General features: G+C 46.0%; 1 protein-coding gene across 1 annotated transcript in view; it reads right to left on the reverse strand.

Moving 5' to 3' along the window:
• LOC137571158 (fucolectin-like) overlaps nucleotides 1-23,005 on the reverse strand; it is a 74,347-nt gene that overhangs the window by 17,857 nt on the left and 33,485 nt on the right. Inside the window, exon 3 of the mRNA XM_068279936.1 lies at nucleotides 17,858-18,152. Within this exon, the coding sequence (XP_068136037.1) occupies nucleotides 17,858-18,152 (295 nt within the window). The remainder of the gene's footprint in view (nucleotides 1-17,857; nucleotides 18,153-23,005) is intronic.

Raw genomic sequence — 23,005 nt, forward strand, 5'->3', positions numbered from 1 at the left:
ATTCGACTGAATTCAAATAATTTACTATTCGAATTCGACCAAACTCGAATAATAAAAAGGGGTATCCGAGCATCACTAAGCCCCAGTATAGCTAGTATAGCCCCAGTATAGCTAGTATAGCCCCAGTATAGCTAGTGTAGTGCCCCAGTATAGCTAGTGTAGTGCCCGAGTATAGCTAGTATAGTGCCCAGTATAGCTAGTATAGTGCCCCAGTATAGCTAGTATAGTGCCCCAGTATAGCTAGTATAGTGCCCCAGTATAGCTAGTATAGCCCCAGTATAGCTAGTATAGCCCCAGTATAGCTAGTATAGTGCCCAGTATAGCTAGTATAGAGCCCAATATAGCTAGTATAGTGCCCCAGTGTAGCAAGTATAGCCCCAGTATAGCTAGTATAGCCCCAGTATAGTGCCCAGTATAGCTAGTATAGCCTCAGTATAGCTAGTATAGCCGCAGTATAGCTAGTACAGTGCCCAGTATAGCTAGTATAGCCCCAGTATAGCTAGTATAGTGCCCAGTATAGCTAGTATAGCCCCAGTATAGCTAGTACAGTGCCCAGTATAGCTAGTATAGTGCCCCAGTATGGCTGGTATAGTGCCCAGTATAGCTAGTATAGTGCCCCAGTATAGCCAGTATAGTGCCCCAGTATAGCCAGTATAGTGCCCCAGTATAGTGCCCCAGTATAGCTAGTGTAGCCCCAGTATAGCTAGTACAGTGCCCAGTATAGCTAGTACTGTGCCCAGTATAGTTAGTATCGTCCCAGTATAGCTAGTACAATGCCCATAATAGTTAGTATAGTCCCAGAATAGCTAGTATAGTGCCCAGTATAGCTAGTATAGCCCCAGTATAGATAGTACAGTGCCCCAGTATAGCGTCCCCCCCTCCCCCCGCAGCCGCTGCTGAAAGGGGAATAAGCGGCCGCCGGCTAAGGTAACAGCAGCGGCGGCCGTGGGGGGTGGGGGACAAGCGGGGGGGGGGGGGGCAAGAGGACTGTCCCGCGGCCCAACTGCAAACGTTCCATGGACCAGCAGTGGGCCGCGAACCACAGGTTGGGGACCCCTGTTTTAAAGTACTTAATTCCACAATATGTACTGTGATGTCTGCCCTTTCACGATTAAAACACGACTCTGCATCAACTACGTACTTTTTGGTGGGACTTTTACCATGGATCCCCCTCCGGCATGCCACGTAGTGTTGATCGAACACCCAGATATTCGGGCTCGGGTCGGCTCGGCCGAACATGGTCCGGATGTTCGGGGTATTCCGCCGAACACCGAGCCTAATTGAAGTCAATGGGGACCCGAGCATGCCTACTTTGCAGGCCTGAAAAAAATTTGAAAAATGAGGGAAACTTCTGCAAAATGGGTTGGAAATAGTGTGTGTGTGTGTGTGTGGGGGGGGGGCATTTACACATAGATCTTAGGCTCAGAATAAAAGCAGGGACTCATGTCTGACAATAATGTCCGACCTGGCAAGATTACCTGCATACTTCTTTCTGGTTCAATTCACCCACCACTGCGTCCAAATAAATCATTATGGCTGCCAGGTAACTGGTATAGTTTAAAGAGAACCCGAGGCGGGGTTCTTACATCGCAATCCTTATACAGAGGCTGGGTCTGTCTATAGAGCCCCGCCTCTGTTGCTAGTTCGTTTCCTTCAAAGCCCCCCTGCGCGCTGTCAGACCCCATAAAACACAGCCGCGCTGGCGACACGCAGCGTGTCGCAGCCGGCTATGTTTATCTCACTACTATCAGTCTCGCCGCTCCCCCGCCTCCTGAATCGCTCCGGTCCCCCCCCCCACGTTCCTTTTCCTCGCCGCTGATTGGAGGGAAGGGACGCGGGCGGGGACCGGAGCAATTCAGGAGGCGGGGGTGCAGCCGAGACTGACAGTAGTGAGGTAAACACAGCCGCATAGCGCGGCTGTGTTTTATGGGGTCTGACAGCGCGCAGGGGGGGCTTTGGAGGGAACGAACTAGAAACAGAGGCTGGGCTCTATAGACAGACCCAGCCTCTGTATATGGATTGCGATGGAAGAACCCCGCCTCGGGTCCTCTTTAAAAGGAAATAAATATGGCAACCTCCATCTCATTCTTACCTCAGGTTCACTTTAAACCAATGCATTTTGCCGCCGTGCATTGATAAATATTATACAAAGGAGATATTCCTGAAAAGCAATTCTATTCCTATCTGGGACCGGCAACGCTAACCCAGCACAGATGTTCATGGTGGTTGGTCGAGAGGTGTTGTGAAGTCGGTTCCAATTCACGTTTTATTCATTGTTATTTGTGTCAGATGGTCTGCATTTGCTGTGGAAAGGCGGATACGCCGATCTCTGACGATGCCTCCGGCAGCACTGAAAAAACGTTCGGACATAACGCTGGCAGCAGGGCAAGCCAGCACCTCTATTGCGTACTGTGCCAGTTCGTGCCAGGTGTCTAGCTTAGAGACCCAATAATTAATGGGGAGCGATGAACACGGCTACGCCATCTGACATGTAGTCCGTGACCATCCTCTGCAGGCGAGCAGTGTTGGTGGAGGTGGAACTGCGCCGATGCTGTTCTGTGGGCTGCTGCCTGGGTGTCAGAAAACTTTGCCACACCTTGGACACTGCCGATACCGTTCCCTTGTGGGCACTAGCTGCAGCTTGTGTTGTTCTTTGCTCACCTCCTAGTCCTGGGTTAGCGGAAGTCAGTCTGTCGGCGTGGCTGGAGGAGGATGCAAATCTCCTCACTAATTTCTCCACAAGGGCCTTCTGGTATTCTTGCATTTTTACCTGTCTGACACTTTCTTCAACCAATGTTGGAAAAATGTCTTTGTAGCGTGGATCTAGAAGGGTATAATCCCAGTAATCCACGTCCGCCAGAATTCGGACAATGCACGGGTCGCGTTCAATGCAGCCTAACATGAACTGAGCCATGTGTGCCAGACTCCCAACAGGTTGCTCGTCATCATCATGTTCTGTGCTTGCTTGTGATGCACCTTCACCAGCATCATGCCCACCTTCTTCCTCGTCTTCTTCTCCTGCCCATTCCCGCTGAATTGTGCAAGTCAAACATGCCATGTCCCTCGGCAGTGGAGGCATCCATGTCCTGCTCCAACTCCAGCTGTTCCTCGACCTCTTCATCATACAAGGCAGATTGCCTGATGTGGATATCACGCTGTGCGGTGTCCTCTCTCAATTCCTCCTCTTCCATCCTGATTTGTGTCTTCCTTGATCTTCAACATTGATTTCTTCAGTAAACAGCAGTGGTATTGTAATGCTGAGTTATCATCGCTCACAACCAACGTGGATTGCTCAAAATTTTGGAGGACTTCGCAGAGGTCCAATATGGTGGCCCAATCTGAACCACAGAAGTTTGGCAGCTGACTGGATAAGCCTCGGTACTGCTCCATCTGGTACTGGACTACAGCACTCTTCTGCTTGCAAAGGCGTGCTAACATGTGCAGCATCGAATTCCAGCACATGGGGACATCACACACCAAGCGATGGTTGGGTAGACTGAATTGCTGCTGCAACTTGGTGAGTGCGGTCGAAGCGGTACTGGATTTGCGAAAATGCTTTACCATTCGTCGCACCTTCTGCAGAAGATCCGCCACATCTGGGTATGTCCTGAGGAACCGCTGAACCACTAGGTTCAGAACGTGGGCCAGGCAAGCGATGTGTCTCAGCTTTGCCAACTGTAACGCGCGAATGAGATTGCTCCCATTAACACACACAACCAGGCCTGGTTCCAGGTCCAGCGGAGCCAGCCACAACTGGGTCTGTTCCTGTATTCCCTACCAAATTTCAGCGCCTGTGTGCTGCTTATCTCCAAGGCAGATCAGCTTTAACCCTCCTGGCGGTTTGCAAAAAAATCGCCAGGGGGCAGCAAATCTTTTTTTTTAAATTTTTTTTTTTTTTTTTCATGTAGCGAGACAAAGTCTCGCTACATGATAGCCGCTGCTCAGCGGCATCCCCCCAGCCCCTCCGATCGCCGCCGGCGATCGGAGATCCGGAGATCCCGTTCAAAGAACGGGATCTCCTGGAGGGCTTCCCCCGTCGCCATGGCGACGGGCGGGATGACGTCACCGACGTCATCGACGTCGTGACGTCAGAGGGGACTCCGATCTGCCCCATAGCGCTGCCTGGCACTGATTGGCCAGGCAGCGCACGGGGTCTGGGGGGGGGGGGGGGGGCGGCCGCGGCGAGAGGAATTGCGGCGGATCGGCGGGTAGCGGCGGCGATCGGGCACTGCACGCAGCTAGCAAAGTGCTAGCTGCGTGCAGCAAAAAAAAAATTATGCAAATCGGCCCAGCGGGGCCTGAGCGGTGCCTTCCGGCGGCATAGCCCGAACTCAGTTCGGGCTTACCGCCAGGAAGGTTAATAAGGCCTGCTGACGCATGGCAACAGCTGTGCTGCACCGCTTCCACACACCTATTGCTGAGTTAGCGCTGCCAGATGAGGTAGAGTTTAGAGAGGCGGTGGAGGAGAAGGAGCCAGAGAGGTAGATGCTGTCATCAACTTGTAGGTACGCAGGTCCGGCTATTTGAGGTGTTGGAAAAACCTGTGCCATAGCGGGTGAGGAGTCACTCCCAGGCTCCACAAGGTTCACCCAGTGCGCCGTAAGTGACCCTGGCCAAACACACTCGTCCACATGTCAATGGTGAGGTGAACCTTGCAGGCAACTGCATTTTTCAGGCTTCGGGTGATCTTGGCGACCACGTGCTCCTGTAATGCTGGCATGCCACAGCGCACAAAGTAGTGGCGGCTGGGAACCACGTAACGTGGTATGGCCATCGACATCATGGATTTGAAGCTCTCTGTCTCCACCACTCTATATGGCAGCATTTCGCAGGCCAGGAATTTGGCAATGCTGGCTGTTAGTGCCATGGCCCGGGGGTCGTTTGCTGGCAATTTTCTCCTGCGCTCCAACATCTCCAGGACAGACAACGGAACAGTAGGCTCGCACACTGAAGGGCAGTTGGTCGTTGTCATCGATGACTGGGAACAGTCAAGAGCACTACTGCTGCGACTGACATCGGGTACTGATGGTTGGCCAACACGTATTGGCTGGGCTGCTGAGGAGGGTCTGGTGTCCAAAACGGAGGCAGTGTTGCAGGGGGCTGGAAGCAAGCCGGTACCCTGGCCTTGTGTGTATGCCCACAGATTGCGATGTTTGGCCTCCATGTGCCGGCGCATGCTGGTGGTGGTGAGGTTGTTGACATTTTTTCCCCTGGTCATTGTGGTCCTGCACATCTTGCAAACCACTTTGGTTACATCCTCCCTGCTGTCTTCAAAAAGACCAGACTTTTGAGGACCTACTGCTTTGCTGGGGAGTTTGGCGCATGCCTCTTGCGCGCCTCACTTTTGCGCTTGTTGTGGTCGATATTCCCTGAATACTTTGTGGCACAACACGAACTCTTGCAGCAGTGGGTTCTTCAGATGACTCATCTGTAGTGCTATGCCGACGGCGATGGCCTGCTTCCCATGCTGGGTCTGCAAACTCATCGTCCGTAACCTCCTCTTCCATCTCATGTGTGTGCACTGGAGTAGAGCTCCTAGTCAGAACAACCTCTGCGCACCTCAATCCCATCTCAGCCTCATCTTGGCAGACCTCCTGCAATTCAAATTCCTGCGCACATTGCGAGATTTGGGTGTCTTCGTACTCGCTTTGCCTTTCAGTAATTGGTGTATTTTCAGCATTCACTGCTTGTGAATCCAGGCACAAGATTTGTGGCTGTTCCATTGACCTTTCACAGATGCAAGGTTGCACATCTGGGAGGGGGGGGGGGGGGGGATAGCTCCTCTGAACATCCCATTGTGTCATGGAACAATTGGTCGGACTCGGTATGTGGCCGTTGTGTGCATGGTGTAGCTGCCGGTTGTGTAACTGGCAGAGGACCTTGTGCCTGACAAGGATGGGCTGGTGCTTAACCCGCTGCTGGACGCTTGAGAGGCCAACCAATATTCTACCTGGTCCCATTTTTGTCGGTTACATAGTTACATAGTTACATAGTTATTATGGTTGAAAAAGGACATACGTCCATCGAGTTCAACCAGTACAAAGTACAACTCCAGCCTGCTCCCTCACATATCCCTGTTGATCCAGAGGAAGGCGAAAAAACCCTTATAAGGCATGGTCCAATTAGCCCTAAAAGGGAAAAATTCCTTCCCGACTCCAGATGCTAATCAGATAAAAATCCCTGGATCAACATCATTAGGCATTACCTAGTAATTGTAGCCATGGATGTCTTTCAACACAAGGAAAGCATCTAAGCCCCCTTTAAATGCAGGTATAGAGTTTGCCATAACGACTTCCTGTGGCAATGCATTCCACATCTTAATCACTCTTACTGTAAAGAACCCTTTCCTAAATAAATGGCTAAAACGTTTTTCCTCCATGCGCAGATCATGTCCTCTAGTCCTTTGAGAAGGCCTAGGGACAAAAAGCTCATCCGCCAAGCTATTATATTGCCCTCTGATGTATTTATACATGTTAATTAGATCTCCTCTAAGGCGTCTTTTCTCTAGACTAAATAAACCCAGTTTATCTAACCTTTCTTGGTAAGCGAGACCTTCCATCCCACATATCAATTTTGTTGCTCGTCTCTGCACCTACTCTAAAACTGCAGTATCTTTTTTGTAATGTGGTGCTCAGAACTGAATTCCATATTCCAGATGTGGCCTTACTAGAGAGTTAAACAGGGGCAATATTATGCTAGCATCTCGAGTTTTTATTTCCCTTTTAATGCATCCCAAAATTTTGTTAGCTTTAGCTGCAGCGGCTTGGCATTGAGTACGATTATTTAACTTGTTGTCGATGTGTACTACTAAGTCCTTCTCCAAGTTTGATATCCCTAACTGTATCCCATTTATTTTGTATGGTGCTAGACCATTGGTACGATCAAAATTAGTTACATAGTTACATAGTTATTTTGGTTGAAAAAAGACATACGTCCATCGAGTTCAACCAGTATAAAGTACAACACCAGCCTGCTCCCTCACATATCCCTGTTGATCCAGAGGAAGGCGAAAAAACCCTTACAAGGCATGGTCCAATTAGCCCCTAAAGGGAAAAATTCCTTCCCGACTCCAGATGGCAATCAGATAAAATCCCTGGATCAACATCATTAGGCATTACCTAGTAATTGTAGCCATGGATGTCTTTCAACGCAAGGAAAGCATCTAAGCCCCCTTTAAATGCAGGTATAGAGTTTGCCATAACGACTTCCTGTGGCAATGCATTCCACATCTTAATCACTCGTACTGTAAGGAACCCTTTCCTAAATAAATGGTTAAAACGTTTTTCCTCCATGCGCAGATCATGTCCTCTAGTCCTTTGAGAAGGCCTAGGGACAAAAAGCTCATCCGCCAAGGTATTATATTGCCCTCTGATGTATTTATACATGCTAATTAGATCCCCTCTAAGGCGTCTTTTCTCTAGACTAAATAAACCCAGTTTATCTAACCTTTCTCGATAAGTGAGACCTTCCATCCCACGCATCAATTTTGTTGCTCGTCTCTGCACCTGCTCTAAAACTGCAATATCTTTTTTGTAATGTGGTGCCCAGAACTGAATTCCATATTCCAGATGTGGCCTTACTAGAGAGTTAAACAGGGGCAATATTATGCTAGCATCTCGAGTTTTTATTTCCCTTTTAATGCATCCCAAAATTCTGTTAGCTTTAGCTGCAGCTGCTTGGCATTGAGTACGATTATTTAACTTGTTGTCAATGAGTACTCCTAAGTCCTTCTCCAAGTTTGATGTCCCTAACTGTATCCCATTTATTTTGTATGGTGCTAGACCATTAGTACGTCCAAAATGCATGACCTTACATTTGTCAACATTGAATTTCATCTGCCATGTATGTGCCCATATAGCCATCCTATCCAGATCCTGTTGCAATATGACACTATCTTCCTGAGAGTTGATGATTCTGCACAATTTTGTATCATCTGCAAAAATAGCAACATTGCTCACTACTGCATCTACTAGATCATTAATAAATAAATTGAAGAGCACTGGACCCAGAACAGACCCCTGTGGGACCCCACTGCTAACAGTCTCCCATTTTGAGTACGATCCATTGACCACAACTCTTTGTTTTCTGTCCATTAGCCAGTTTCCTATCCATGAACACAGACTCTTCCCCAGTCCTTGCATCCTCAACTTTTGCACCAGACTTTTGTGGGGAACAGTGTCGAAGGCCTTTGCAAAGTCCAAGTATATCACATCTACAGCATTCCCAATATCCATATTAGCATTCACTACCTCATAAAAGCTGAGCATGTTAGTCAAACAGGACCTGTCTTTAGTAAACCCATGTTGATGCTGAGAAATAAGATTATTTTCTACTATGAAGTCATGTATAGTATCTCTTAGTAACCCCTCAAATGGTTTGCATACAACTGATGTTAAACTTACAGGTCTATAATTTCCTGGATCAGATTTTTTGCCCTTCTTAAATAATAGGAAAACGTGGGCTGTACGCCAATCCACTGGGACTCTGCCAGTTGCAAGAGAGTCACAAAAGATAAGATAAAGGGGTTTATCTATAACTGAACTTAATTCCCTTAGGAACGGAGGATGCATGCCATCCTGGCCAGGTGCCTTGTCTATTTTTAATTTATTTAGTCTTGCCTTCACTTCTTCCTGCGTTAAGTATTTAATATTACAGTTAGAAGATTGAGACTCTTCTGCCTCTGTAGTTTGCAACAGTGCTGTTTCTTTTGTGAATACAGAAGCAAAGAAAGCATTTAATAACTCTGCCTTACCTTGGTCATCCACCATTGAGTTCCCATCCTCATCCTTTAGGAGTCCTATATAGTCAACCTTTCTTTTTTTAGAGTTAATGTACTTGTAAAACTTTTTGGGTTAGATTTGATATCCTTAGCGATTTGTTTTTCAGCTTCAATCTTTGCCTGCCTAATTTCTTTTTTACAATTTTTATTGCACTCCTTATAATTGCTTAGTGCAGCCTCGGTCCCCTCCTGTTTTAAGACCTTATAGGCATTATTTTTCCTCTTCATTTTATCTTTAACCTTTCTATTCATCCATAGAGGCCTTTTTTTATTCCTAGACATTTTGTTTCCATATGGGATATACATAATACAGTATTGATTGAGTATAAGTTTAAAAGCTTGCCATTTCCCTTCAGTGTCCTCCCCTTGTAGTACATTATCCCAGTTCACCAAACTTAGTGCCTGCCTAATTTGAGTGAACTTTGCTTTTCTAAAATTCATAGTTTTAGTGGTCCCGCTGCCCCGTGGCCTATCAGTCACCAGATCAAACGTTATCATGTTGTGATCACTATTTCCCAAATGTTCTTGAACCTGCACATTTGATACATTATCTGGTCTATTAGAAATGATCAGACCCAGCAACGCATTCCCCCTAGTTGGTTCAGTTACTATTTGAGTCAAGTAATTGTCCTGTAGTGCTGCCAGAAATCTGCTGCTTTTACCAGAATGGGTAGCCTCAATACTCCAGTCAATGTCTGGAAAGTTGAAGTCGCCCATAATTATGACCTCATTTTTACCTGCAGCTTTTTCAATCTGCTGTAGTAATCGCAGTTCTGCAGCTTCATTAATAAGAGGTGGCCTGTAGCATACCCCAATAAGCAATTGGCAACTTTTATTTCCACCATGAATATTTACCCAAACGGACTCCACATCTTCGCAATCTTCCTCCATCTCATCGTTGAGGACAGCTGTAAGAGAATTCTTAACAAAGAGACAAACCCCTCCACCTTTTTTCCCTGTTCTATCCCTCCTAAACACATTGTATACTTTTAAATTAGCTATCCAGTCATGGCTTTCATCCATCCACGTCTCGGTTATTCCCACAATGTCATAGCCTTTGTCATTCAGAATGAACTCTAGTTCGTCTATTTTATTTGCAAGGCTCCGAGCATTGGTTACCATGCACTTTATATTTTTACCGCCACATTTACCAATTTTGTTTACATGAAATTGGCTACTTGAATTTTTACCAACCTCCTTAATCTTTACACTGTCCCCACCCCCCTCTCCACCCTCCATAATGATAGGTTCCCACTGTCTTTTTACCTCATCTTGTCTACGTATTGAGACTTTATCCTCCCGCCTCCCCCCAGATCCTAGTTTAAAATCTCCTCCAACCGTTTAGCCATCTTCTCCCCCAATGCAGCTGCACCCTCCCCATTAAGGTGCAGCCCATCCCTGCTGTAGAACCTGTAGCCGACTGCAAAGTCTGCCCAGTTCTCCAGGAACCCAAACCCTTCCTTCCTACACCAATTTCTCAGCCACTTATTTAACTCCCTAAGCTCCCACTGTCTCTCAGATGTAGCACGTGGCACTGGCAGTATTTCAGAAAACACCACCTTGGAGGTCCTTGCTTTAAGTTTATCTCCAAGTACCTGAAAATCCTTTTTGAGGACCTTCCATCTCCCACTAACTTTGTCATTGGTGCCAATGTGTACCATGACAGCCGGGTCTTCCCCAGCCCCACCCAGTAATCTGTCAATTCTTTCCGCTACATGCCGAACCCGAGCACCCGGGAGGCAACAGACTGTACGGCATTTGCGGTTTCTTCGACAGACTTTACATTTTTCAACATTGAATTTCATCTGCCATTTATGTGCCCACATAGCCATCCTATCCAGATCCTGTTGCAATATGACACTATCTTCCTGAGAGTTGATGATTCTGCACAATTTTGTATCATCTGCAAAAACAGCAACATTGCTCACTACTGCATCTACTAGGTCATTAATAAATAAATTGAAGAGCACTGGACCCAGTACAGACCCCTGTGGGACCCCACTGCTAACAGTCTCCCATTTTGAGTACGAACCATTGACCACAACTCTTTGTTTTCTGTCCATTAGCCAGTTCCCTATCCATGCACACAGACTCTTCCCCAGTCCTTGCATCCTCATCTTTTGCAGCAGACTTTTGTGGGGAACAGTGTCGAAGGCCTTTGCAAAGTCCAAGTATATCACATCTACAGCATTCCCAATATCCATATTAGCATTCACTACCTCATAAAAGCTGAGCGTGTTAGTCAAACAGGACCTGTCTTTAGTAAACCTATGTTGATGCTGAGAAATAAGATTATTTTCTACTATGAAGTCATGTATAGTATCTCTTAGTAACCCCTTAAATAGTTTGCATACAACTGATGTTAATCTTACAGGTCTATAATTTCCTGGATCTGATTTTTTGCCCTTCTTAAATAATGGGAAAACGTGGGCTGTACTCCAATCCACTGGGGCTCTGCCAGTTGAAAGAGAGTCACAAAAGATAAGATAAAGGGGTTTATCTATAACTGAACTTAATTCCCTTAGGACCCGAGGATGCATGCCATCCTGGCCAGGTGCCTTGTCTATTTTTAATTTATTTAGTCTTGCCTTCACTTCTTCCTGCGTTAAGTATTTAATATTACAGTTAGAAGATTGAGACTCTTCTGCCTCTGTAATTTGCAACAGTGCCGTTTCCTTTGTGAAGACAGAAGCAAAGAAAGCATTGCAATAATTGCTTAGTGCAGCGTGGGTCCCCTCCTGTTTTAGGACCTTATAGGCATTCCTTTTCCTCTTCATTTTATCCCTAACCTTTCTATTCATCCATAGAGGCCTTTTTTTTATTCCAAGACATTTTGTTTCCATATGGGATATACATAATACAATATTGATTGAGAATAAGTTTAAAAGCTTGCCATTTCTCTTCAGTGTCCTCCCCTTGTAGTACATTATCCCAGTTCACCAAACTTAGTGCCTGCCTAATTTGATTGAACTCTGCTTTTCTAAAATTCATAGTTTTAGTGGTCCCGCTGCCCCGTGGCCTATCAGTCACCAGATCAAACGTTATCATGTTGTGATCACTATTTCCCAAATGTTCTTGAACCTGCACATTTGATACATTATCTGGTCTATTAGAAATGATCAGAAAAGGGGAGGCTGCAGCGCATCACCCGAACAGCGGAAAGGATAATTGGCTGTAGCTTACCTTCCCTGCAGGATCTTTACGCTAGCAGGTGCAGAAAGAGAGCAACCAAAATTGCCTCTGACCCCTCTCACCCAGCTCACTCCATCTTCCAGCGCATGCCTTCAGGAGTAAGATTCCGGTCAATCCCTACCAAAACCTCCAGACACAAGAACAGCTTTTTTCCTCAAGCGGTATCCATACTTAATGCTGAACCGCGTTAGAGCTGCTAGGACTTGATAGTAATCAGCACAGAACTGTAAACAAACAATTCTCACATTGCTTACTGCCACTATACTTGCATAAATGTCCTTGACTTGTAATATACACACTGTCTGTCCTTGTATTGTTTTTGTTTGTGTTTGTTAACAACTGCCAAGACAAATTCCTTGTAGGTGCAAACTTACTTGGCGAAATAAAATTGATTCTGAACCGAACTTCTGGAAAAGTTTGCGGTTCTCCGCGAACGCGAACCCCAGAAGTTTGCCGGGGAAACCGTTCGCCGCCGAACTGTTCGGGCCATCTCTAAAGGTGAGTATGAATATATGAAAATCTATGAGTATGTAAGACCAACGCTGTATTTTATCCCCAAGTTGCATAAAAACAAAGAAAACCCCCCGGTCATCCAATTGTGTCCGGTATTGGTGGACCCACTGAACGAATTGGTCAATTTGTTGAAAATTAAAAAACCTTGTGTTATGATCATGTCTGCAGCATGTATTGTTGGCTGCAGTTTGACTGAAGAGAAGCAGTTTTTGATGTCATTACATGCATTTGCTTGCATAGTTTGGTTTGCACTCAAACTAGTTGCTGACTCTATCTGCAGTCGCTCTGAAGTTAGTGTCAGTTTAATATGCTTTTGTGAAAACAAACATTGTCTGCTGCAATGGGGTGGCAATCCCTTTCATGCAGGCTGCATATCATTGTCTGCCTTTTCCTGCTGTCAGCCTGTGATTAATTACCATTCACTTTTGTGGGAATCTGCAGGTCTGCTCCCATTGGATGACCTCAGTATAAAGAACTGCTTCCTGCAATGCTTCATGGGCTACCATAGTCTCAGATTCTGTCTGTTACTCTGCTCGTGCCCCACCTCGTTCCTAGTCCATGTGGACTGCGCTGACTCCTGCGAAGGGGTCAGCGAGTCCTCCTAGTTCTGCTCTTGTTTCTAGAAGTTGTTACTTTGCTGGTCTTGTGTCATATATTGGTTCATCGCCAATATATACGCATACTTGCACATTTTGTTATTTTCCTTGTATTTGTGTTACGTTGATACATCAGTGTCGCTGATATATACGTACACGAACTGTTTATTTCCTGTGTTCAGTTAGTCAGCCTTCCAGCACGTTTTGGTAGGTTGCGCGTATCGTGATCACCCGTGCTGAGTTAGTATCCTGCTCCTGGTTCTGTTTGTGGATTGCGTTCATCTCTGCGAGGAGATAACGAATCCTTCTGAATCCTGTCCTGTTACCGTTTGTGGATTGCGTTCATCTCTGCGAAGAGATAGCGAATCCTTCTGAGTCCTGTTCCCTGTATTGCTCCAGTGCTAGTCAGTGTTCCTGCTTATGTCATAAATCGGTTCATTGCCAATATATACATATGTTAGTCAGACGTTACAAATAGTTTCATTGATAGCTGTAATTGTAATACGCTAGGAAAACATACTTATTGTATATTTGTCTGTGTTACGTTCATCTATCTTGATCCTCCTATATCCTGACTATCCTGTCCTGTCTTTGTGAGGCACGCCATCGCTGCAAGCATTGGCTGCCTCATTCCAGTCTGTCTTGTTGTGGACGCTTTCTGTCACTGAGTAGTGGCTGGTTAAGCAAGCGTTCATTCTGTCAACCTGTCCTGATCTCCTCAGTCCTGGTTTATGCGCTTAGCGCTACTTTGCGCTGAGACGTTATCACGAAAGTATTGTTTGTGGCTGTTCGGATCTGCACCGGCTCTGTGCACCACAATCTCCTATTGGAGTCAGTCCTCTCCTCCACTAAACTGGGGATATCCTGATTCCTTGTGCTGGTGTGTGTACCTCCTTCACGTCAGCTTATGTGTTGTGTGCTGACTGTGGAGAATACACCTCCAAGCTTAACACCTTGTCCAAAACCTCCCATCACATGTCCAGGTTTCCAGGGATGTCTTAAAAGTCATCTCTGGATTCAAGGTTTCAAGCCTTCCTGGTGGGGATAGACTTGGAGTCGTTATACACGTCGATTCCCCACCGGGCGGGCCTCGAGGCTGTCTCCTTCTTCCTTGGGGAGACCTATCCAGCGCTGGTAGAACATAACCAACTAATTGTGGACCTCTTACGTTTGGTTTTGGGAGAAAATTTCTTTCTGTTTAGAGGTAGGTTCTATCACCAGGTGACCGGGACATCGATGGGGGCGGCGTGTGCACCATCATTTGCCTGTCTCCACCTTGGGTACTGGGAGAGATGGGATGTATATGTAATGGAGTTATTCCAATGCCACATCGCTATTTGGATAAGATTTATAGATGATGTGCTGGTGGTGTGGAGAAGTAGCAGAGATGAATTGAGTGAATTCATAGGGTTAATAAACAAAAATGATAAAAATATGACGAAAAGGAGATCTGATTCCTGGATCTTAAATTGTGATCAGGGATTACTCTCTAATAAGCTCTACATACAGAAAACCGACTACTGGAAACACGATTCTCCACACCACCAGCCATCATCTTAGTCACCTGGTGAAAAATATCCCATACGGACAGTTCCTTCATTTGCGAAGGAACTGTTCTGAGGAGGAAGAGTTTTAGAAGGAATCGAGGGAGCTCTATGCACGGTTAAGAGAGCGAGGGTATTCCCATAGAGTTCTGAGGAGATGTTGGCAGAGAGCCAAAAATCATGATCGAAAAACCCTCCTTGGCCCAAAAGAGGGAGATGGATCAAACACCGCCCCTAGAGAAAGAATTGTGACACAATTTGGGTCCCATTGGGATGGTTTAAGGGAAAGCTTAGCCAGAGTTTGGCCTGTTCTAAGATTTTTCGGATGATACCATGGTGCACATTGTAGCAATGACGAGTACAATAGCCTTTATTCTCATGATCCTATATGTGACGATGGGTGAGGTCTGGTCTCCTTTAAGAACTAGTAGTCTGAATAATGAAGAGTGAGAGGTGTGTTCTACTATTATATATACAATCTTTATTGTGGGCATAGTGGATAGATGGGATCTCTGTCTCATACATCCTTTGAAATTATAGCTCATATAGCTTTAATAACCTGGGCTTTCCTTGTTAGAGAATCCTATATAATAAAACCCTGTGTCCATGCGCTGTCCCTGTGTAGCATTGTCCGTGCTGAACCGTTGTGCGCATGTGCGCACTACACAGCACGGACAACGCTATACAAAGATTGCCTGGGACCAGGGAGCTGAGCGGGCGGCGTGTCAGCGGGCGGCCGGGTGTGCTTTGTGTCAGCGGGCTGCTCAGGCTTGTGGCGTGTCAGCAGGTGGCTGGGCGTGCGGCGGGTCAGCGTGTGGCCAGACTAGCGGCGGGGCATGCGATGGGTCAGCGGGCAGCCTGGCGTGCGGTGGGGTCAGTGGGCGGCCGGACGTGCGGTGGGTCAGCGGTGCGCTTGGGCGGGCGGCCGGGTCTGCGGCAGGTCAGCGGGCAGCGGGTGCGTGCATGCACGGTGACACTGCGGCGGAGAGTGGTAGGGAAGTGGAGGAGAGGGGAGTGGAGGGGAGGGGAGGTGAGAGGAGAGGGGAGGTGGAAGGAAAGGGGAGGGGAGGTGGGAGGGGAGTGGAGGAGAGGGGATGGGGATGGGGATTCGACACAGACCTAGAGCCCGTTTTTAAACGGGCTTAGGTCACCTATTTGGAAAATAAACTTAGTGAGTGTCCTTAGTATGTGTTAGCAACCTGGTGGTGATCCTACAAAAATATGTGATTTTTAAAATACGGGCTCTTGCTTTGTGACAACTAAAATAGCTCTATAAGATAAAAGTGGATAATTGCCCCAAAGATCTAAATACAAATACAAATTAAATCTGACAACAATTTAGAGTCTCCTTCGGTCTTTTGCTGTAAACCATACGTGGTATGGGCCGTTTTTTCAGAAACAAAGATGGCGCTGACACTGCAGTCTGGTGATCGCCTTGAGGCCTGTATATGTGGTTGAAAACTTCCCCGCCACGCCTACACCCTGAGGAAGGCCATGACTGGCCAAAACATGTAGGTGGGCGGAGCCTAGGGACGCCGAACCTATCCACAGCCTTGTCCCACACTGATCTCCGCCAAGGAACTATGGAAGTGCGGATAGATCACGGGATGGAGATGGCCATTCACAGGGGATCCCCTTCCATGGCCACAGCCAGCAAGTGCACCTAAATGTGTGAGTACTCACAACAAACAACAATTGGCAGCTTAGCATTGCGGTGAGTGGAATTAAGTAGGGCTATGGTGCCCGATCAAGCAATCACGGACTGCCTTGTTTAAATCATGCTGCCTACACCATTACAACTGCTTTATGCCACTCTGCTTAGCTAAGGTTGCTAGCTCAATTATGCAAGACGCTAAACCTAACTAAATTTGAAATGAACTATGTTCTAAGTCTGCATGCAACTAACTGTGCATTGGCTAAGCCAAATGCCTACTAACAACTGAATGTGACAAGACTGGTTTACTATACTGAACCGACCACCATGCTGTGATTAGCGCTTTTTTGTGAGCTACATGAATTTACTAAGTTCAGATTATTGGATTGTGCACATCCATCTATGTATACAATCCTTTGCAAATTTAGTGATTATATGCAGTTAAGTAATGTGGTAAAAGGAATCTGTCCCACACAATTATGTGACATGCATGCTGGTGTGTGAAGGTGTGAATAATAGATCCCAGAGTGAATGTTGGTGAGCCCTAATCCTGTGATTTTAGTGCTTTTAATTAGTGTGATTCAGTGTCTGTTTTTGAAGGTTTCTCAATAAAGTTTTTCTATTTTTTAAACTTGAGGTCTCATGTTACCTTCTTTTTTCTTCCCCATATCAGTTTATATTACTAGTTGGAGACCCAAGAATTATAGTAATATACGGTAGTCAGATGTGTTTGACACCCGACTAATTGTGTGGAATTTTTGCTATCAAAAAGAGAGAGGACTTTTTTCTTTACATTTTTGCCTATCACAATGTATGTATCTGTTTTGTTTTTGTCTGGTCCATAATTACAAGCTCCTATGTAGTAAAATTATAGTAAAATTCCCTAATAAAATATAAAAGCTGAGCCTTTAAAACAACCATATATATATATACTATATTTTAACTGTATATATATATATGTTTTAACTGTTTTTTTTTTTTGCTTTTTTTTTGCTTTGGGGGGGGGGGGGGGCTTTGGAAGGCAAGTTATTAATTGTATTAATATTGTGTATAAGTGGATGTGTATGTATGTGCCTGTATGTGTAATTTTAGTTTTTGGACACAAGATGGCGCTAGTGAACACTTTTTTAATTTATTTTTTTGACAGTTTAATAAACTGTGACGGCATCCTGTTTTGTGAATGGACACGGCCACTGATCGTGTCACATCCATTCACTCCAGGCATTGCGATTGGGAAGAGGACCGCTCAGTCCTCTTCCCCAATCACGAAACACGGAGACCCGACAGTAAACGGCGGCAGGAGCGGCACGCACACGTGCGGAGCAGTGGCAGGAGCGAGTGACTTATTAAAATATCCTGTTGCCGTTAACAGGCTGAAACAGGACGTTTTAATAAGTCAGGATGCCTTTAATTGGTTAAAGCAACACAAAATCCTTACTAAGCTATCAAAAGCCCAATTCACCATGAGATTGGTTGGCTTGCTCATTCCTATTGGACACCAGTATTTTTAAGTACATTTTCTTTCTCAGTCTGAAATTGATCACAGCATGTTACAACAACAAAATATATCAATACCTACCTTGGGTTATTATTTCCATTATGACTCAGGGAGTCACCGATAAGAATCTCAGCTCCGTTCATATAATTAGGACAACAGTCACTTCTGCTGGTGATGACCACATGGGATATTGTGTAGCTCTCCAGTAAATCTACTCTCCACCAAGGAGTAGTTTGCTCTACTGTGGAGAAACATGATCCGTGATTGTAGGCGGGATCCGGGTTTCCGTCTATTGCATGTATGGCAGCAGTTAATGGACCATCCTTTATGTATGTAGATGACATGGTTGCACGGCCTCTAAGCGCAAGATTCTCCACTTTAATTAAACATCAAAAAGATTAAGTCAAACAAGTGAATTCATTTTTATTTATTTATTTTTTAAGTTAAAAGCAGCTGTAACTATAGCTCTCATTTTACTGCTGAATTGTATAGTTTTGACAGTGACAGCATCACATCTCAGCTGTCAACACATTGGAGGAAAGTAATGTTGGCTAAGGCTATAATTGGCTCTGTCCCACACTATGATCACCATTACTCAGTAAGATTGTACCAGGGCTGTGGAGTTGGTACAAAAATCTTCCGACTCCAACTGCTCAGTTTATGAAACCACCGACTCCGACTCCAGGTACCCAAAATTAGAGATGGCTTGAACCTATGATTTTGGGTTCGCAAACCTCGAACGCAAACTTCCGCAAAAGTTCGAGTTCGCGCGAACCAGGTGAACCGCAATAGACTTTAATGGGCATGCAAACTTGAAAAACTACAAACACTGTTTCTGGCCACAAAAGTGACGGAAAAGATGTTTCAAGAGGTGTAACCCCTGGAGGGGGGCATGGCAGAGTTGGATACACGCCAAAAGTCCCGGGGAAAATTACGGATTTGACGCACAGAAGGGTTATATTTCCTAAAGAACAGAAATCACATTGCATTCCTAAATTGGAGGCATAAAGTGCTTGAAAACATCTTGCGTGTGCAGACATGGATCAGCAGGGAGTGTAATTAGAGTACTGCTTCACACCGAAAGACCAAACTCACTGTGTAATGCACCGCAAACAGTTGTTTGTGTAGTGATGGCCGTGCTGGACTGGTGCGCACGATGGCGAGAGTGCAGGCGATGGCGGTTTTCAAGCCCATATGGTCGTGCTGAGGTAACTCAATGACAGAACAACAGTGACTGTCCATCTGATCGAATTTGGTCTGTCCACAATGAAGCAATGACCTTATTATCTTGGGTGTGCCCCCCAACACACTCATATAGGTCATTGCTTCATTGTGATACGCAAGCCCCTTCACCGTGGCAAGGTAACGACCACGAAGGGGAATTTACACATGTACATGCCTTTTGTTGTTGTTGCAGCCGCAGTGCAGCCAGAAAAATTAGGCTTTTTGTTAGCTGCTGCTTCTAGCAGCTGCCTTAAAAATTCAGGAATCCGCCTGGCGTTCTGGACACTGTTGGTGGTGGTGGAGATGGCAGTCAAGCAGCCTGCAGGCAGAGATGCTGTGTGGGGACCGACTTGGTTTTGGGGCAGGAAGCAGCAGCCAGCAGGCAGAGATGCTGTGTGGGTAGCGACTTAGTCTTCGGGCAGGCAGTCACATGGGGTGCAGGCAGAGATGCTGTGTGTGGGGACTGACTTAGTCTTTGGGCAGGCAGTAGCCCTCCAGGATCCATGCCTCATTCATTTTGATAAAGGTGAGGTCTTGAACACTTTTTTGACCTAGGCGACTTCTCACTGACAATGCCTCCAGCTGCGCTAAAGGTCCTTTCTGACAAGACGCTTGAGGCAGGGCAAGCCAGAAGTTGGATGGCAAATTGTGACAGCTCTGGCCACAGGTCAAGCCTGCGCACCCAGTAGTCCAGGGGTTCATCGCTGCTCAGAGTGTCTATATCCGCACTTAAGGCCAGGTAGTCAGCTCCCTGCTGGTCGAGGCATTCGTGGAGGGTGGATCCGGAAGGGCTAAGGCGAGGCGTTGGGCTAAAGAATGTCCGCATATCCGACATCACCATGAGATCGCTAGAGTGTCCTGTCCATGCCTGCGTGGACATGAGAGGAGGAGGAAGATTACTGGCAGTGACACCTTTATTCCGTTGTGCTGTGACATCACCCTTAAATGCAGTGTAAAGCATACTTGGCAGCTTGTTGTGCAAGTGCTGCATCCTTTCTGCCTTCTGGTAATTTGGTAACCTCTCCACCACTTTGTGCTTTTACAGAGGGTCTAGTAGCGTTGCCACCCAGTACATGTTATTCCCCTTGAGTTTTTTTATACAGGGGTCCCTCAACAGGCTGGACAGCATGAAATACCACATCTGCATGCTCCTCTACAGCTTGATCTACCATTGTACGCACAGCACACTCCAGGAAGAAAGCTTATGGGATCAAGTCGCTGATGGCGCCTTCACTGCGACTTACCAGGTTTTTCACCTCCTCAAACGGACGCATACGCTTGCAGACATTACGCATGAGTGTCCAGTACTTCGGCCAGAAAATGTCCAGCTCCCCAGACCATGACCTTTGAGCATAGCTGTACAGATAGTTGTTGACGGCTTTCTCCTGTTGTAGCAGGTGGTAAAACGTGAGGAGCGTTGAATTCCAGCGAGTCGGGCTATCGCAAATCAAGCGCCTCACTGGCAAGTTGTTTCTCTGCTGAATATCGGCCAAGCGTGCCATGGCCAATGGCCATGTAGGAACTCCTGAAATGCCCACACACCTTCCTGGACTGCTTCAGGACCTCATGGAAGCCTGGATACTTGCACACAAATCTTTGGATTTGGACGTGTCAACTTTCCCAAACTCAAAGCCGACAAGAGATTGCTGCCTTTGTCACATACCACGTTGCCGAACTCCAGTTGGTGTGGGGTCAGTCACTGATCCACCTGTTTGTTCAGAGCAGCCAGAAGAGCTGCTCCAGTGTGACTCTGGGCTTTGAGGCAAGACATGTCCAAGATGGTGTGACACCATCATACCTGGCATGCAGCCAGGGCTGGCGCTACCAAAGAGGCAAAGGAGGCAGCTGCCCCAGGGCCCCAGAGCTTGTAGGGACCCCCAGTGGCTACAAGAGGAAAACATTTTTTTCAAATCGGCCTTATAGTTTTTGAGAAAATCGATTTTAAAGTTTCAAAGGAAAAAAAATAAAAAAATACACATTTAAAATCTTGCCGACTTTAATGGTTAATAGCAAATCCACCTTAAATGCTATAAACCCTGAATTTGCAGGATATGTTAAGGAGATCATTAGGAATAAGAGGAAAAAAGAATTTTTCCCCCCGAGGAGTGGTCTCCAAACACTTATTACTGGGTTTATCAGGATTTTCTGAATGAAATACTTGCACCAACTGATCTGCATGAACCTGATTAGCCGGGACCCAGCATCTCTCCTCAGGACCATATCCCTCCCAGTCTACCAGATACTGTAAAGAGTTACGGACCTTACGGGAATCTAGAATTTTCTTGACTTCATACTCAATCTCCCCATCTATTTCAACAGGAGGAGGAGGATTTACAGAGGTAAGTATGTTAGCTGCCGGTTTTAGGAGTGAAACATGAAATGATTTAACTCCCTTAATAGATGGAGGTAACATTACCCGGCCGGTAGACTACATCATTTATTTTTTCTTGGATCGGATACGGACCAATAAATCTTGGTCCTAACTTAGCAGATGGTTGTCATAATGAAATATTATGAGTAGAGACCCACACAAGATCTCCAGGAGAAAATGTAAACTCAGGTAGACGTTTAGCATCTGAGTATAGTTTCTGACGGTCCACAGCATCCTATAAATTTTGTTGAACCTTGGCCCAGATTCGCTGAAAGTGAGAATTCCAGTCCTCTAATTCTGGAAAAGGAAAGGGAGTTGACGGGAAACAAGTGAACCAAGGGTTCTGACCGGACACAATCATAAATCGAGACATTTTAGTTGAGGCACTAGAAAGATTATGAAAAGCAAATTCTGCAAAAGGCAAAAACTCCAGCCATGATTCTTGACAATCAGATACAAAACACCGTAAGTATTGCTCCAAGGCTTGATTAGTTCTTTCTGTTTGTCCATTTGTCTCAGGATGAAAACCTGATGAGAAGGACAAAGTGAACCCTAAAAGGCAACTGAAAGTCCGCCAGAAACGGGAGGCAAACTGGACCCCCCGGTCAGACACTATATTTTCGGGTATTCCATGCAGGCGGAATACATGAACGATAAACAGCTTTGCCAATTCCTTAGCACAGTGCTGTCCAACTTCGGGGGCAGGGTGGGCTGTTTTTTCCCAGACCACATGGTGGAGGGCCGGCAGACTGACACAACCCCCCCCCCCCCCTCCGAAAAAAAAATCTAGCAGCAGATTTCGCCACAAAATGCAATTAGAGTGATAGATTCCCCACAAAGTACAACCAGATTGGTAGTAGATTCTCCACAAAATGCACTCAGATTGGCTGCAGATTTGTCCACAAAATGCAGTCAGATTGGCCGCAAATTTACCCACAAAATGCATTCAGATTGGCTGCAGATTTACCTACAAAATACACAAAGATTGGCTGCAGATTTACCCACAAAATACACAAAGATTGGCTGCAGATGTACCCACAAAATACACAAAGATTGGGTGCAGATTTACCCACAAAATGCACAAAGATTGGCTGCAGATGTACCCACAAAATACACAAAGATTGGCTGCAGATTTACCCACAAAATACACAAAGATTGGCTGCAGATGTACCCACAAAATACACAAAGATTGGCTGCAGATTTACCCACAAAATACATTCAGTTTGGCTGCAGATTTACCCACAAAATACATTCAGATTGGCTGCAGATTTACCCACAAAGTACATTCAGATTGGCTGCAGAGTTGCCCACAAAATGCAGTCAGATTGGCTGCAGATTTACCCACAAAATACACAAAGATCGGCTGCAGATTTACCCACAAAATACACATAGATTGGCTGCAGATTTACCCACAAAATACATTCAGATTGGCTGCAGATTTACCCACAAAATACATTCAGATTGACCGCAGATGTGCCCACAAAATGCAATCAGATTGGCCGCAGATGTCAGTCAGATTGGCCACAGATGTGCCCACAAAATGCAGTCAGATTGGCCACAGATGTGCCCAGAAAATGCAGTCCGATTGGCCACAGATGTGCCCACAAAATGCAGTCAGATTGGCCGCAGATGTG

This window comes from Hyperolius riggenbachi, chromosome 4, assembly GCF_040937935.1.
Source record: "Hyperolius riggenbachi isolate aHypRig1 chromosome 4, aHypRig1.pri, whole genome shotgun sequence".
Classification (NCBI taxonomy): domain Eukaryota; kingdom Metazoa; phylum Chordata; class Amphibia; order Anura; family Hyperoliidae; genus Hyperolius; species Hyperolius riggenbachi.